General features: G+C 46.0%; 1 protein-coding gene across 5 annotated transcripts in view; it reads left to right on the top strand.

The window, feature by feature from the left end:
- LOC106572778 (polypyrimidine tract-binding protein 3) overlaps positions 1 to 18,194 on the top strand; it is a 135,556-nt gene extending 117,362 nt beyond the window's left edge. For all 5 annotated transcript variants that reach the window (XM_082957037.1, XM_082957035.1, XM_082957036.1 and 2 more), the window contains 3 exons: positions 1,552 to 1,768; positions 8,784 to 8,861; positions 9,359 to 18,194. In XM_082957037.1, the coding sequence (XP_082813163.1) occupies positions 1,552 to 1,768; positions 8,784 to 8,861; positions 9,359 to 9,491 (428 nt within the window). In that variant the 3' untranslated portion in view covers positions 9,492 to 18,194. The remainder of the gene's footprint in view (positions 1 to 1,551; positions 1,769 to 8,783; positions 8,862 to 9,358) is intronic.
- Positions 18,195 to 18,658: the final 464 nt, after the last annotated feature.

The raw sequence follows: 18,658 nt of genomic DNA, 5'->3' as shown, positions 1-18,658 counted from the left end.
TATACTGAGAGAACAGAACAGATCCCACTGTTATACTGAGAGAACAGAACAGATCCCACTGCTATACTGAGAGAACAGAACAGATCCCACTGTTATACTGAGAGAACAGAACAGATCCCACTGCTATACTGAGAGAACAGATCCCACTGCTATACTGAGAGAACAGATCCCACTGTTATACTGAGAGAACAGATCCCACTGCTATACTGAGAGAACAGAACAGATCCCACTGTTATACTGAGAGAACAGATCCCACTGTTATACTGAGAGAACAGATCCCACTGTTATACTGAGAGAACAGATCCCACTGCTATACTGAGAGAACAGATCCCACTGCTATACTGAGAGAACAGATCCCACTGTTATACTGAGAGAACAGATCCCACTGTTATACTGAGAGAACAGATCCCACTGCTATACTGAGAGAACAGATCCCACTGCTATACTGAGAGAACAGAACAGATCCCACTGTTATACTGAGAGAACAGAACAGATCCCACTGCTATACTGAGAGAACAGATCCCACTGCTATACTGAGAGAACAGAACAGATCCCACTGTTATACTGAGAGAACAGAACAGATCCCACTGCTATACTGAGAGAACAGATCCCACTGCTATACTGAGAGAACAGATCCCACTGTTATACTGAGAGAACAGATCCCACTGCTATACTGAGAGAACAGAACAGATCCCACTGTTATACTGAGAGAACAGATCCCACTGTTATACTGAGAGAACAGATCCCACTGTTATACTGAGAGAACAGATCCCACTGCTATACTGAGAGAACAGATCCCACTGCTATACTGAGAGAACAGATCCCACTGTTATACTGAGAGAACAGATCCCACTGTTATACTGAGAGAACAGATCCCACTGCTATACTGAGAGAACAGATCCCACTGCTATACTGAGAGAACAGAACAGATCCCACTGTTATACTGAGAGAACAGAACAGATCCCACTGCTATACTGAGAGAACAGATCCCACTGCTATACTGAGAGAACAGATCCCACTGTTATACTGAGAGAACAGATCCCACTGTTATACTGAGAGAACAGATCCCACTGCTATACTGAGAGAACAGATCCCACTGCTATACTGAGAGAACAGATCCCACTGCTATACTGAGAGAACAGAACAGATAAACACACAAACGCCTGTGAAAATAGGATATCATAACATATTATGATAATTTATTATATCTCTATAAAATGTTCAGAATAACGAATTAGACAGCGTTTTCTTTTGGTAAATCACTAAGGGCTGGTTTACCTAGTTTACCTGGTTTACCTGGTTTACCTGGTTTACCTGGTTTACCTGGTTTACCTGGTCCTGGACTAAAAAAGAGAATCTCCATTGAAAGGGCTTTTTAGTCGAGGTCTTAATTTGTCCAGGAAACCAGTCGTAAATGATCAGTCTGTACAGTTTTCTGACCTGGCCCCTTCTCCTCTCCCTGGTCCTGTTATCTACTGCAAATGGCCAGCAGACATACATAGCTAGCTGTGTGAGGCTGTACTGTGTCTGACTGTCTCTTCTCCCCCCCAGCTATGTCCCACCTGAACGGCCAGCGGCTACACGGTAAGGTGATCAGAGTGACCATCTCTAAGCACCAGACGGTCCAGCTGCCCAGGGAGGGACAGGAAGACCAGGGCCTCACTAAAGACTTCAGCGGCTCCCCGCTACACCGCTTCAAGAAGCCTGGATCCAAGAACTTTCAGAACATCTTCCCTCCCTCTGCCACCCTCCATCTCTCCAACATCCCGTGAGATTCACTATACCTCCCTCTTCCTCCTCTCCAACTATACCTCCCTCTTCCTCCTCCTCTCCAACTATACCTCCCTCCTCTTCCTCCTCTCCAACTATACTTCCCTCCTCCTCCTCTCCAACTATACCTCCCTCTTCCTCCTCCTCTCCAACTATATTTCCCTCCTCCTCCTCTCCAACTATACCTCCCTCTTCCTCCTCTCCAACTATACTTCCCTCCTCCTCCTCTCCAACTATACCTCCCTCCTCTTCCTCCTCTCCAACTATACCTCCCTCCTCTTCCTCCTCTCCAACTATACCTCCCTCTTCCTCCTCCTCTCCAACTATACCTCCCTCCTCCTCCTCTCCAACTATACCTCCCTCTTCCTCCTCTCCAACTATACCTCCCTCTTCCTCCTCTCCAACTATACCTCCCTCCTCCTCCTCTCCAACTATACCTCCCTCTTCCTCCTCTCCAACTATACTTCCCTCCTCCTCCTCTCCAACTATACCTCCCTCTTCCTCCTCCTCTCCAACTATACCTCCCTCCTCCTCCTCTCCAACTATACCTCCCTCCTCCTCCTCCTCTCCAACTATACCTCCCTCTTCCTCCTCTCCAACTATACTTCCCTCCTCCTCCTCTCCAACTATACCTCCCTCCTCCTCCTCTCCAACTATACCTCCCTCCTCCTCCTCTCCAACTATACCTCCCTCCTCCTCCTCTCCAACTATACCTCCCTCTTCCTCCTCTCCAACTATACTTCCCTCCTCCTCCTCTCCAACTATACCTCCCTCCTCTTCCTCTCCAACTATACCTCCCTCTTCCTCCTCTCCAACTATACCTCCCTCCTCCTCCTCCTCTCCAACTATACCTCCCTCTTCCTCCTCTCCAACTATACCTCCCTCTTCCTCCTCTCCAACTATACCTCCCTCTTCCTCCTCTCCAACTATACCTCCCTCTTCCTCCTCTCCAACTATACCTCCCTCCTCCTCCTCTCCAACTATACTTCCCTCCTCCTCCTCTCCAACTATACCTCCCTCCTCTTCCTCCTCTCCAACTATACCTCCCTCCTCCTCCCCCTCTCCAACTATACCTCCCTCTTCCTCCTCCTCTCCAACTATACCTCCCTCCTCTTCCTCCTCTCCAACTATACCTCCCTCCTCCTCCTCTCCAACTATACCTCCCTCTTCCTCCTCCTCTCCAACTATACTTCCCTCCTCCTCCTCTCCAACTATACCTCCCTCTTCCTCCTCTCCAACTATACCTCCCTCTTCCTCCTCCTCTCCAACTATATTTCCCTCCTCCTCCTCTCCAACTATACCTCCCTCTTCCTCCTCTCCAACTATACCTCCCTCCTCCCCCTCTCCAACTATACCTCCCTCCTCCTCCTCTCCAACTATACCTCCCTCTTCCTCCTCTCCAACTATACCTCCCTCCTCCCCCTCTCCAACTATACCTCCCTCCTCCTCCTCTCCAACTATACCTCCCTCTTCCTCCTCTCCAACTATACCTCCCTCCTCCCCCTCTCCAACTATACCTCCCTCCTCTTCCTCCTCTCCAACTATACCTCCCTCCTCCCCCTCCAACTATACCTCCCTCTTCCTCCTCTCCAACTATACCTCCCTCTTCCTCCTCCTCTCCAACTATATTTCCCTCCTCCTCCTCTCCAACTATACCTCCCTCCTCCTCCTCTCCAACTATACCTCCCTCCTCCCCCTCTCCAACTATACCTCCCTCCTCCTCCTCTCCAACTATACCTCCCTCTTCCTCCTCTCCAACTATACCTCCCTCCTCCCCCTCTCCAACTATACCTCCCTCTTCCTCCTCTCCAACTATACTTCCCTCCTCCTCCTCTCCAACTATACCTCCCTCTTCCTCCTCTCCAACTATACCTCCCTCCTCCTCCTCTCCAACTATACCTCCCTCTTCCTCCTCCTCTCCAACTATACCTCCCTCCTCCCCCTCTCCAACTATACCTCCCTCCTCCTCCCCCTCTCCAACTATACCTCCCTCCTCCTCCTCTCCAACTATACCTCCCTCCTCCCCCTCTCCAACTATACCTCCCTCCTCCTCCTCTCCAACTATACCTCCCTCCTCCTCCTCCTCTCCAACTATACCTCCCTCCTCCCCCTCTCCAACTATACCTCCCTCCTCCTCCTCTCCAACTATACCTCCCTCCTCCTCCCCCTCTCCAACTATACCTCCCTCCTCCTCCTCCTCTCCAACTATACCTCCCTCCTCCCCCTCTCCAACTATACCTCCCTCCTCCTCCTCTCCAACTATACCTCCCTCCTCCCCCTCTCCAACTATACCTCCCTCCTCCTCCTCTCCAACTATACCTCCCTCCTCCTCCTCCTCTCCAACTATACCTCCCTCCTCCCCCTCTCCAACTATACCTCCCTCTTCCTCCTCTCCAACTATACCTCCCTCCTCCCCCTCTCCAACTATACCTCCCTCCTCCCCCTCTCCAACTATACCTCCCTCCTCCCCCTCTCCAACTATACCTCCCTCCTCCTCCTCTCCAACTATACCTCCCTCTTCCTCCTCTCCAACTATACCTCCCTCCTCCCCCTCTCCAACTATACCTCCCTCCTCTTCCTCCTCTCCAACTATACCTCCCTCCTCCTCCTCTCCAACTATACCTCCCTCCTCTTCCTCCTCTCCAACTATACCTCCCTCTTCCTCCTCTCCAACTATACCTCCCTCTTCCTCCTCTCCAACTATACCTCCCTCCTCTTCCTCCTCTCCAACTATACCTCCCTCTTCCTCCTCTCCAACTATACCTCCCTCCTCCCCCTCTCCAACTATACCTCCCTCCTCCTCCCCCTCTCCAACTATACCTCCCTCTTCCTCCTCTCCAACTATACCTCCCTCCTCCTCCTCTCCAACTATATTTCCCTCCTCCTCCTCTCCAACTATACCTCCCTCCTCCCCCTCTCCAACTATACCTCCCTCCTCTTCCTCCTCTCCAACTATACCTCCCTCCTCCTCCTCTCCAACTATACCTCCCTCCTCCTCCTCTCCAACTATACCTCCCTCCTCCTCCTCCTCTCCAACTATACCTCCCTCCTCCTCCCCCTCTCCAACTATACCTCCCTCCTCCTCCTCTCCAACTATACCTCCCTCCTCCTCTCCAACTATACCTCCCTCTTCCTCCTCCTCTCCAACTATACCTCCCTCCTCCTCCTCTCCAACTATACCTCCCTCCTCCCCCTCTCCAACTATACCTCCCTCCTCTTCCTCCTCCTCTCCAACTATACCTCCCTCCTCCTCCTCTCCAACTATACCTCCCTCCTCCTCCTCTCCAACTATACCTCCCTCCTCCCCCTCTCCAACTATACCTCCCTCTTCCTCCTCTCCAACTATACCTCCCTCCTCCTCCTCTCCAACTATACCTCCCTCCTCCTCCTCTCCAACTATACCTCCCTCTTCCTCCTCTCCAACTATACCTCCCTCTTCCTCCTCCTCTCCAACTATACTTCCCTCCTCCTCCTCTCCAACTATACCTCCCTCTTCCTCCTCTCCAACTATACCTCCCTCTTCCTCCTCTCCAACTATACCTCCCTCTTCCTCCTCTCCAACTATACCTCCCTCCTCCTCCTCTCCAACTATACCTCCTCCCTCCTCCTCCTCTCCAACTATACCTCCCTCTATAGACTAGCTCCATGCTGATAGTCTAGGTAGGTCTATAGACTAGCCCCATGCTGATAGCCTAGGTATGTCTATAGACTAGCTCCATGCTGATAGCCTAGGTAGGTCTATAGACTATCCCCATGCTGATAGCCTAGGTAGGTCTATAGACTAGCTCCATGCTGATAGCCTAGGTAGGTCTATAGACTAGCTCCATGCTGATAGCCTAGGTAGGTCTATAGACTATCCCCATGCTGATAGCCTAGGTAGGTCTATAGACTAGCCCCATGCTGATAGCCTAGGTAGGCCTATAGACTAGCTCCATGCTGATAGCCTAGGTAGGTCTATAGACTAGCCCCATGCTGATAGCCTAGGTAGGTCTATAGACTAGCCCCATGCTGATAGTCTAGGTAGGTCTATAGACTAGCCCCATGCTGATAGCCTAGGTAGGTCTATAGACTAGCCCCATGCTGATAGCCTAGGTAGGTCTATAGACTAGCTCCATGCTGAATGGACAGCATTAAAAAAAGGTAATATAACAAGTAATAGATTACTTTCTATGCAAAATGATAGTGTTACAAGATTACTTTTGTTAAATGTAAGGAGTCCCAACGCTGGTCACAAGAGAACTGTAGCCAGGTTTTCTTAGGATAAGGGCTGGTAGATTAGAAACCGTATGCTTTCAAAAAAGCATTATTTCCATGAAGTTATATTGAAACAGAAAAGCCTATTTTTTATTTTATTTTTTATTTTATTTCACTTTTATTTAACAAGGTAGGCCAGTTGAGAACAAGTTCTCATTTACAACTGCGACCTGGCCAAGATAAAGCAAAGCAGTGCAACAAAAACAACAACACAGAGTTACACATAAACAAACGTACAGTCATTAACACAATAGAAAAATCTATGTACAGTGTGTGCAAATGTAGAAGAGTTAGAGAGGTAAGGCAATAAATAGGCCGTAGAGAATGCAAAAATAAATAATTAGCATTAACACTAGAGTGATAGATGTGCAGATGATGATGTGCAAGTAGAGATACTGGGGTGCAAAAGAGCAAGAGGGTAAGTAATAATATGGGGATGAGGTAGTTGGGCGGGCTATTTACAGATGGGCTGTGTACAGGTACAGTGATCGGTAAGCTGCTCTGACTGCTGATGCTTAAAGATAGAGAGGGAGATATAAGACTCCAGCTTCAGTGATTTTTGCAATTCGTTCCAGTCATTGGCAGCAGAGAACTGGAAGGAAAGGCGGCCAAAGGGAGTGTTGGCTTTGGGTATGACCAGTGAAATATACCTGCTGGAGAGCGTGCTACGGGTGGGTGTTGCTATGGTGACCAGTGAGCTGAGATAAGGCGGGGCTTTACCAAGCAAAGACTTATAGATAACTTGTAGCCAGTGGGTTTGGCGACGAATATGTAGTGAGGGCCAGACAACGAGAGCATACAGGTCGCATTGGTGGGTAGTATATGGGGCTTTGGTGACAAAACAGATGGCACTGTGTTAGACTGCATCCAGTTTGTTGAGTAGCGTGTTGGAGGCTATTTTGTAAATGACATCGCCGAACTCAAGGATCAGTAGGATAGTCAGTTTTACGAGGGTATGTTTGGCAGCATGAGTGAAGGAGGCTTTGTTGCAAAATAGGACGCCGATTCTAGATTTAATTTTGGATTGGAGATGTTTGATGTGAGTCTGGAAGGAGAGTTTACAGTCTAACCAGACACCCAGGTATTTGTAGTTGTCCATGTATTCTAAGTCAGAACCGTCCAGAGTAGTGATGCTGGACGGACGGGCAGGTGCAGGCAGCGATCGGTTGAAGAGCATGCATTTAGTTTTACTTGCATTTAAGAGCAGTTGGAGGCCACGGAAGGAGAGTTGTATGGCATTGAAGCTCATTTGGAGGTTTGTTAGCACAGTGTCCAAAGAAGGGCCAGATGTATACTGAATGGTGTCGTCTGCGTAGAGGTGGATCAGAGAATCACCAGCAGCAAGAGCAACATCATTGATGTAAACAGAGAAGAGAGTCAACCCGAGAATTGAACCCTGTGGCACACCCATAGAGACTGCCAGAGGTCTGGACAACAGGCCCTCCGATTTGACACACTGAACTTTATCTGAGAAGTAGTTGGTGAACCAGGCTAGACAGTCATTTGAGATGCCAAGGCTGTTGAGTCTGCCGATAAGAATGTGGTGATTGACAGAGTCGAAAGCCTTGGCCAGGTCGATGAAGACGGCTGCACAGTATTGTCATTTATCGATGCCGGTTATGATATAATTTAGGACCTTGAGCATGGCTGCGGTGCACCCGTGACCAGCTCGGAAACCAAATTGCATAGTGGAGAAGGTACGGTGGGATTCGAAATGGTCGGTGATCTGTTTGTTGACTTGGCTTTCAAAGACCTTAGAAAGGCAGGGTAGGATAGTTATAGGTCTATAACAGTTTGAGTCTAGAGTGTTACCCCCTTTGAAGAGGGGGATGATCGCAGCAGCTTTCCAATCTTTGGGGATCTCAGACGATACGAAAGAGAGATTGAATAGGCTAGTAATAGGGGTTGCAACAATTTCTGCAGATAATTTTAGAAAGAGAGGGTCCAGATTGTCTAGCCCGGCTGATTTGTAGGGTCCAGATTTTGCAGCTCTTTCAGAACATCAGCCGTCTGGATTTGGGTGAAGGAGAAGCAGGGTGAGGCTTGGGAAAGTTTCTGCAGGGGGTGCTGAGATGTTGGCCGAGGTAAGGGTAGCCAGGTGGAAAGCATGGCCAGCCGTAGAGAAATGCTTATTGAAACTATCGATTATCGTGGATTTATCGGTGGTGACAGTGTTTCCTAGCCTCAGTGCAGTGGGCAGCTGGGAGGAGGTGCTCTTATTCTCCATTAACTTTAGTGTCCCAAAACCTTTTTGGAGTTAGTACTACAGGAGGCAAATTTCTGTTTGAAAAAGCTATCCTTAGCTTTCCTAACTGACTCAGTATATTGGTTCCTGACTTCCCTGAAAAGTTGCATATCACGGGGGCTATTCGATGCTAATGCATAACGCCACAGGATGTTTTTGTGCTGGTCGAGGGCAGTCAAGTCTGGAGTGAACCGAGGGCTATATCTGTTCTTAATTCTACGTTTTTTGAATGGGGCATTGCTTATTTAAGACGGAGAGGAAAGCACTTTTGAAGAACAACCAGGCATCCTCTACCGACGGGATGAGGTCAATATCCTTCCAGGATACCCGGGCCAGGTCGATTAGAAAGGCCTGCTCGCTGAAGTGTTTTAGGGAGCATTTGACAGTGATGAGGGGTGGTCTATTAGGCAAGTTGCTGCAGGGGGGCAAGGTGGTCTATTTCAGTAGAGATACTAAACATGGTGTTAAAACTATACATTCCTTCCTTTGTAACCCGTCCGTCTCCTTCCAACAGCCCGTCTATAACAGATGACATCCTGAAGGACCTTTTCTCTGGAAATGGATACACAGTCAAGGCCTTCAAGTTCTTCCAGTGAGTTCTCTTTCAGACACCTACAGTACTTCTTCTACTTCCTCAATACTTCTGCAATACACAGCATACATGTTTTAATGAGTATAAACCTAGAGCAGGTCTTGTAGGTTTACATCTATCTAGTCCAGGGCTCTCCAACCCTGTTCCTGGAGAGATACCATCCTGTAGGTTTACATCTATGTAGTCCAGGGCTCTCCAACCCTGTTCCTGGAGAGATACCATCCTGTAGGTTTACATCTATGTAGTCCATGACTCTCTGACCCTGTTCCTGGAGAGATACCGTCAGCCAAGTACCTCTAGTCAGTCAAATATCACATTCAACATAAATAAATATTAGGCATGGCAAATTGTATAGAATTGCAAGAAAATTAACCCCACTCCACTTTCTCTGCACTATACTCATGATTTAGAATTAATGTTCCTTTGGAGATCTATTTATCTATCCATGCATCCACCTATCTTATCCTGTCTCTCTGTCTGTGTGTCTGTCCTCTCAGGAAGGACCGTAAGATGGCTCTGATCCAGTTGGGTTCAGTGGAGGAGGCCATCCAGGCCCTGATCGACCTCCACAACCACGACCTGGGAGAGAACCATCACCTCCGCGTGTCCTTCTCCAAGAGCACCATCTGACCAGCCTCACCCCACTTCCCCACTTCCTCACCCCCTAGGGCCTCACTCCTGGGCTGGGCTAGCGGCAGTGAGGGACAGAATGACCCACTTTGACTTAAAAACAACAACAGACAATTGACTAGTTTAGATGATATTGTTGAGTAATAGACTACTGTAATGCAAGGCCTTCAGATAGAGACTGAGCTGGTCTGGAGGGTGTGATGGTTGATTTATTCAGGGCAAGGAAGAGAACAGTGAGTTGGGATGAGGTGGCATGGTGAATCATTAAATCCTTTATCTGGCATTATAGGACCCTAACCCACGGGATGGGAGAGAGGTATTCAACACTCTTGGGAGGTTTCTGCCAAGTATAACACAGATACACCTACAGACCCACCACCTACAGACCCACCACCTACAGACCCACCACCTATAGACCCACCACCTACAGACCCACCACCTACAGACCCACCTACAGACCCACCACCTACAGACCCACCACCTACAGACCCACCTACAGACCCACCACCTACAGACCCACCACCTACAGACCCACCACCTACAGACCCACCACATACAGACACACCTACAGACCCACCTACAGACCCACCACCTACAGACCCACCACCTACAGACCCACCTACAGACCCACCACCTACAGACCCACCTACAGACCCACCACCTACAGACCCACCACCTACAGACCCACCACCTACAGACCCACCTACAGACCCACCACCTACAGATCCACCTACAGACCCACCACCTACAGACCCACCACCTACAGACCCACCTACAGACCCACCTACAGACCCACCACCTACAGACCCACCTACAGACCCACCACCTACAGACCCACCTACAGACCCACCTACAGACCCACCACCTACAGACCCACCTACAGACCCACCACCTACAGACCCACCTACAGACCCACCACCTACAGACCCACCTACAGACCAACCCCCCTCCTCTCCTTATTGTAACATTATAACTGAAGCACCAACGCCCCTCTACTCCTTAACTAACAGCACACCAACGCCCCTCTACTCCTTAACAAACAGCACACCAACGTCATGTAGTGGTGAACTGTGAACATCGTTGTTGTTTAAACCACGTGTACCTGTAGTCTGGCTTCTCTTCAGTTACCGGATGACTTACCGGATGACTTACCGGTTACCGGATGACTTACCGGATGACTTACCGGATGAGAATAAACAGATGAATCCGAGACACAACGTGTTTAACGGTCGTTATCACGGACGCGGAGGAAGGATCGAAGGGCTGATGAAGCCGATAGCGACGCTCCTTCTGACCAATGGGCCGCCTCCATTTTGAAGTAACATTAGGACATTGATTGAGGGGGACCAATGATCAGGCCTCCTCCTCATCCTCTGTGACGTCACGGTGTGATATCATCGTGGCTCAAAGCTGAGTATCAGAGTAGCTCCGCTAAACGTTTGTACCACACCACTCAGATCACCATGACAACAACAACAGCTGTTTTGTTTTGTTTAACAGTGATTGGTTATCATTGAAATGTCAAAAAGAGAGTGAAACAGTTAAAAGGGGAATGTAATTTACTGTGCAGAGTCCTTGGACCAGACCAGGGAGTACAGTAGACTCCAGTAATGACCTGTGAATCATAGGCATAGCTAATTCAATGTGCTTTAATTTTGACCCTGAGGTCTGGTCTATCCACCGTTCAGAACAGCCTCCCAGAGCCATAGTCCAGGGTTGTATTCAATAGAAACTAACGGAGAAAAAAAAAACATACCGAAACAGGGATGAACTATCCTGAACCTGGTCCAATAAGAAACTCTTGTTTTCAGGGCCTCCCAAGTGGCGCAGCTGTCTAAGGCATCACTACAGACCCGGGTTCGATCCCAGGCTGTGTCACAGCCGGCCGTGACCAGGAAACCCATGAGGCGGCACACAAGTCGCTCAGCATTGTTTGGATTAGGGGAGGGTTTGGCCAGCCGTCGTGTCCTTGTCCTATCACGATATAGCGACTCCTTGTGGCGGGCCGGGCGCCTGCAAGCTGACTTCAGTCACCAGCTGGACGGTGTTTCCTCCGACACATTGGTGCGGATGGCTTTTGGGTTAAGCAAGCAGTGCGGCTTGGCAGGGTCATGTTTCAGGAGGACGCATGGCACTCGACCTTTGCCTCTCCCGAGTCCGTAGGGGAGTTTCAGCGATGGGACTGTAACAAACAAAACTCTTGTTTTCCGTTGCAAACCGCTTTGCTACTTTGTACACTACTGAATACGACCCAGGTCAACTGGCCCACACCGGACTGCACAGCTCCGCTTGGCTGGAGGAGAACCTCTGCTGAGAGGGGAATGGACATGTGAATGTCCCAAATAGCACCCTATTCCCTATCCAGTACACAAAGTAGGTCACTAAATATGGAATATTTTGCCATTTGGGATGCATCCCATGTCTGTCTGTCTCCCGTAGCGATGGTCTGTCTGTCTCCCATAGCGATGGTCTGTCTGTCTCCCATAGCGATGGTCTGTCTGTCTCCCATAACGATGGTCTGTCTGTCTGTCTCCCGTAGCGATGGTCTGTCTGTCTCCCGTAGCGATGGTCTGTCTGTCTCCCATAGCGATGGTCTGTCTGTCTCCCATAGCGATGGTGTGTCTGTCTCCCATAGCGATGGTCTGTCTGTCTCCCATAGCGATGGTCTGTCTGTCTGTCTGTCTGTCTGTCTGGCTCTCGTAACGATGGTTTTGGATGATGGGAATAACAGCGGATCTGTTTGTTAGCCCTGATCTGACCTGTGACCCTGATCTGACGTCTTTAATTCGATTCAAACGTTTTCTATTTTTCTTCAACAGATGAGAGCTTCGGTGTCCTGGCACTTGTTCTTATTCACTCTGTCCCCGATCCTGTCCCTCTCCTTGCTCTCTTCTGGGTGTCCACCTCTCCATCCCACACAGTTAGCAGAGTGGATTGGCTCCCCTCTCTTTCACCCTGCAGTTTTACAGATCATCCATGCGTCCATATGGGATCAAACCAAAAAAAGAGATGACAGTGAGTTGTCCTTCAGAAACCAAGAGATGGTCCATGTGGATTCCCTTCTAGAATGGATTCCTTCTGATTCTATGGGTTCTCTCCGGGTGCTGTGTCCTTCAGAAACCAAGAGATGGTCCATGTGGATTCCCTTCTAGAATGGATTCCTTCTGATTCTATGGGTTCTCTCCGGGTGCTGTGTCCTTCAGAAACCAAGAGATGGTCCATGTGGATTCCCTTCTAGAATGGATTCCTTCTGCTTCTATGGGTTCTCTCCAGGTGCTGTCTGTCTGGTGCTGCTGTGTTCTAGCCTTAACATTCCAAGGAGGGTCATGTGGACCCGCTGAGTAGCATTCTGGGTAATTTAGGACTGTGTCTGTGTCAACTAACCTTTATTTAACTAGGCTAGTCAGTTAAGAACAAATTCTTATTTACAATGACGGCCTAGGAACAGTGGGTTAGCTGCCTTGTTCAGGCGCAGAACGACAGAGTTTTACCTTGTCAGCTCGGGGATTTGACCTTGCAACCTTTTGGTCACGAGTCCAACGCTCTAACCACTACGCTACCCATGTCATGTCTCATAATAGCCAGGGGAAGAAGAATACTAATAAAAATATCCCCAAGTCAAGAGATGGTGTCCCTGTTAAGATTTACCTTAAGCTAAACAACGGTAAATCCTTCTACAACAACAAAAAGAAAGAGAAATCAATTGAAATAATTGTTTTGAAGTTTACAATCTTAACAAAAAGCAGAACGATTCAAGTCTATATCCTAAATGATTGTCAAGATTCTTTAAAGAAAAATAAAACTTTACTTATTTTTTTGGTCATTTTATTCTTTTTTTTCTAGAAGAGAAGAAAAGTCATGTGAAAACCTCACTGGGTTTTTTGTACCACTATAATCAGACGAGAAATCAGAATCATATTTACTGTGTATTTACTTCTTACGTGCCTTACGATGTAATGTGTTCATAATCAATAGGTTTTAGACAGTGTCTGTCTATCAAATCGCACCCTATCCCCACTGTATGATGCATTAATTGAAAGTAGTGCACTAGATAGGGAATAGGGTGTAATTTGAGACTGGACACTATCTTATGTACTATCTATCTATCTGGTGACAGATTTGATTCATGTAGAGAACTGTTGTTTTATATGTTGGCTGTATTATATGATCTTTTTTGAAATGGAAGTAAATGTTTGGTGCTTTGAGTGAACAGGAAACTCTGAAATACCATTGTTTGTGTGTACCGTGGGCCTCTCTCTATCCCTGTAGGTGTTTTTAACACATTTATCAGAATCATTATTTAACAGTTTGAAGACTTATTCAAAAGTCTTCACTTATTTGGGACTTGGATGTACGCATGTATAATGTGTTGTTACTCGCTTTAGGTTTTCACATTTTAAATAGTTTTTAGAAATTTTTTTTTCATTATTTTTTATTTTTCTAAACGGTTTTATTAGCTCGCTTGTCAAGCAGCTCTACAGCAGCATCCTCAGAATGCATGCCTTGTTATGCAAATGTAACTCCGCTGTATTTTTACAATCTATTGAAGAAAATACTGACTTGCTTAACAAATCAGGTGAGATCCCCCCCAAAAAAGGGCTTAGGTTTCTACAGTAAAAGTGAAGCCAGTTTCTACAGTCGAAGTGAAGCCAGTTTCTACAGTAGAAGTGAAGCAGGTTTCTACAGTAGACGTGAAGCCAGTTTCTACAGTAGAAGTGAAGCCAGTTTCTACAGTAGAAGTGAAGCAGGTTTCTACAGTAGAAGTGAAGCCAGTTTCTACAGTAGAAGTGAAGCCAGTTTCTACAGTAGAAGTGAAGCCAGTTTCTACAGTAGAAGTGAAGCCAGTTTCTACAGTAGAAGTGAAGCCGGTTTCTACAGTAGACGTGAAGCCAGTTTCTACAGTAGACGTGAAGCCGGTTTCTACAGTAGAAGTGAAGCCAGTTTCTACAGTAGAAGTGAAGCCGGTTTCTACAGTAGAAGTGAAGCCAGTTTCTACAGTAAAAGTGAAGCCAGTTTCTACAGTAAAAGTGAAGCCAGTTTCTACAGTAGAAGTGAAGCCGGTTTCTACAGTAGAAGTGAAGCCAGTTTCTACAGTAGAAGTGAAGCCGGTTTCTACAGTAAAAGTGAAGCCAGTTTCTACAGTAAAAGTGAAGCCAGTTTCTACAGTAGAAGTGAAGCAGGTTTCTACAGTAGAAGTGAAGCCAGTTTCTACAGTAGAAGTGAAGCCAGTTTCTACAGTAGAAGTGAAGCCGGTTTCTACAGTAGAAGTGAAGCCGGTTTCTACAGTAGACGTGAAGCCGGTTTCTACAGTAGACGTGAAGCCGGTTTCTACAGTAGAAGTGAAGCCAGTTTCTACAGTAGAAGTGAAGCCGGTTTCTACAGTAGAAGTGAAGCCGGTTTCTACAGTAGAAGTGAAGCCGGTTTCTACAGTAAAAGTGAAGCCAGTTTCTACAGTAGAAGTGAAGCCAGTTTCTACAGTAGAAGTGAAGCCAGTTTCTACAGTAGAAGTGAAGCCAGTTACTACAGTAGAAGTTAAGCCAGTTTCTACAGTAAAAGTGAAGCCAGTTTCTACAGTAAAAGTGAAGCCAGTTTCTACAGTAGAAGTGAAGCCAGTTTCTACAGTAGAAGTGAAGCCAGTTTCTACAGTAAAAGTGAAGCCAGTTTCTACAGTAGAAGTGAAGCCAGTTTCTACAGTAGAAGTGAAGCCAGTTTCTACAGTAGAAGTGAAGCCAGTTTCTACAGTAACAGTGAAGCCAGTTTCTACAGTAAAAGTGAACTGTTCTTATAGTATGCTTGTAGTGAGCAGATTACACAATACACATTGAGGGACAATCAGTGGTAGTGTTTCACTCAATGACTGAAAGATGCTTGGGTATGAAATGGTACCCTATTCCCTATATAGTGCACTGCTGTTGACCGGTTATCATTTCATTTTCAAATCCACCTGGATAGATAGGCTATGTACGTTAGTAAAGCAGGGTATAATGTTATTCTATGTGATGCGTACATTACCTAGGTTTATTCTTCCTCTGACGTTGAGGCCCACAAACACCCTCTCAGGTCATTTCAGGTTTTCCTCCATTTTGCTGTTTTTGAGTGACGCTGTTTAGAAAATGTCCCATCTTGTTTTTTTGTTTTTTGCTGTAATCTTATTTGACTTATTACTCATATTATACATTTTAGGGTATTTTTCATTTGATCTGCAGTGATAACGTGTTTTATTAGAATATTTTCTTTAAAAAAGGTAAAAACTGGTTATGGTTGTCTGTCACTCTGTTTTTCATAACAACAGTTTTTTTGTTGTTGTTGTTGCTGAAAACCCCTGAGGATGTGTCCCCAATAGCAACCTATTTCCTATATATAGTGCAGTACTTCTGACCCGGGCTCTGACCTCGGCCCAATGCTGTTGGTTGCATCAAAAATAGTAGGGATTAGTATGCAGGAAATAGGACTGTGGTGTCTGAGGGCTGGTTCAGACTGTGAACCTCACAAACCACCATCCTGGTTATTTATGCAGAAGAGGTTCACGTCTTAGTTTAGCTCTGGTCCAGGGAGTTTAAGTGAGGCTTGCTGATGCTGAGCTCCATGTGACGCCCTGGACCAGAGCTATCGAGCTGCCTCGGTCATGGTCTTCATCATTCCTATCTTTCTGTGGGTTGATTCTCTCACGTCTAAAAGCGATGTTATTGAAAACCTTTTTTTCATTTCTGAACAGGAAAGAAGCCAGACATGACTCTAAACCTTTTGTATCATCATGAAAGAGGATTATTCTAGAATGGCTGAATGTTCTATGTCTCTAACCTTCAGATCGAACCACAAAGCGCTCTCTACATCTCTGTCCCGACTGAATAGTTTCAAGGTTCGCATCCCAAATGGCACCCTGTTCCCTATGTAGGGCCACTGGTCAAAAGTAGTGCACTAAATAGGGAATAGGGTGCTATTTGGGAGGCAGACCAAGTCACGTCTTAACTCAGGCAGCATAGTTCAGCCATGATGAAAGACTTTAAGCCTTCTTTTCAATTGTGACTAACATTTTACATTATCAAACGGACTGAGACACAAAATCCTTTTTTTATACTGAATCGTCACAAACAACAGAAACCAAACCGGACCAAAGTTGATGTGCCTTTCATTGATCTGTTATTCATCTCCTCGTTCCATCCTTCATCACTACCGTTTAAATGAAAGTCCGTCATTGTTCTTGACGAGATCGTTGCTTCCATCAAAAAAAAGGAGTTACGGTATGAATATATATTTCAGTCAAAATATCATTAATTTACAACATTTTGATAGAAATCTATCTCCATCTTAATGGAATCCATTCCTAGCCTGGTTCAACCAGACTGAACGCTGTGCTCACAACAGAAATGTAATGAAATTAGGTTGGATACCAGGCTTGCCCATTTGTTCCCACTTACCCACATAGCAAAACGCAAAAAAAAGAAATTAAAAAAAAGTACTTTTAGCACTGAAACCAAAGGAATTGATTCCTCTATTAGAACTAACTGTTATAATGGCAGAATAGCGACCTTCGCTGGACCCGGGCTCAGTCCCGCATGGGGCGACCCCTCGAATTCGCTACAATAGATTTGCTTTATCTTGGCGCTTTGCGTCCAGCCTCAGAGATTCTAATTAAGTTTTCAAGTGTTTCCTAATTTAAAAAATATATATATATATATATAAAAATAAAAAACATTTTAGCATTAAGAAGACAATTAAGAAGTTCAATTGATTTCCTGTTCCATTATTATTAAAGGGAGAGATGATACATTTTAAAGGCATATATTTGCACAGCACCCAGTCACTCCGCATCCCAAATGGGACCCTATGCCCTATATACTTTTACAAATGAGTGCTATCTTTAGGTGATGGGGGTTCTTTTGGGACGTAGTAATATCTCTTCTGATCTGATTTCATTCAATTTTTCATATATATTTTTTTTGTCTCATCACGGCACGTCTTGATAACAGACCTGGGTTTCTATTCAATCCGTATCGCGGAAGTTCAGCCTTAACATGGTGATTTCGTTTAAATGTCAGTGTGCCCGCGTCAGCGTTAGCGGAGAATGCATTCGCGGTAAACGCCGCCCGTATCGGCTCAATCAGAAAATGACCTTTTCATTTGAACGCTTCAGCGATACAGACTGAATGGAGATTAAAGCTAATAGTCCAATGTTTCACTACCAAAATAAACAACAAATGCTGTAATCAAACATGTTCCTTTTTTTCTAGTCTGGCCAAAAATAAAAAGGTTAATGAGGCCAAGATAGCGACAAACAACAAGACATGAATGCTTTTTTTTTTTGTATTTGAAGATGATGAGCACAAGAAAAAACAACTTGTCTTGTGTATTTTGATATAATACCAAGTTTCCTTTGTAAAGCAGTGTGTGTGACGTCGTGGGGATGGAAGGTTTGGGGTGAGAAACAACAGGTTTCCGATGAGTTGATGTAATTAAAATGCAAATAGATTAAAAATATTAAAGAAACATATTTTCAAATTTTTTTTTTGCGGTGCATGGTTGAGTGGAGTTTCTGTATTTTATATAGAAACATTTTCATTCATGTTTTTGAATTGATTATTACTATGATTATCATAATCCTTATTATTATAATTATTTCACCACAATCCTTTTTACTTTTTTCCTAAAGCAACTTTAATTGTAGCATGCCTTATGAATAAATGTCATGACCTCTGTACTGTCCTCAGTCCTCCAGTCTTCCTGTCTTCTTGGCTCCCAGCTCTCCCTCACACTCTCTCAATCAAACCAGTTTCAAATGTGTGTCTGTAATGGCACCCTATGCCCTATATAGTGCACTACATTTAACCACTCCAAACTGACTGTCCTTTTACCCAATCACACTGTTCGCCGCCAGAAACTGACTGTCCTTTTACCCAATCACACTGCTCACCACTCCAAACTGACTGTCCTTTTACCCAATCACACTGCTCACCACTCCAAACTGACTGTCCTTTTACCCAATCACACTGCTCACCACTCCAAACTGACTGTCCTTTTACCCAATCACACTGCTCACCACTCCAAACTGACTGTCCTTTTACCCAATCACACTGCTCACCACTCCAAACTGACTGTCCTTTTACCCAATCACACTGTTCGCCGCCAGAAACTGACTGTCCTTTTACCCAATCACACTGCTCACCACT

Source organism: Salmo salar, chromosome 01 (genome assembly GCF_965601325.2).
Source record: "Salmo salar chromosome 01, fSalSal1, whole genome shotgun sequence".
NCBI lineage: Eukaryota > Metazoa > Chordata > Actinopteri > Salmoniformes > Salmonidae > Salmo > Salmo salar.
The sequence above is the reverse complement of the archived record's forward strand: the minus strand, read 5'-3'. Positions and strand labels throughout refer to the sequence as shown.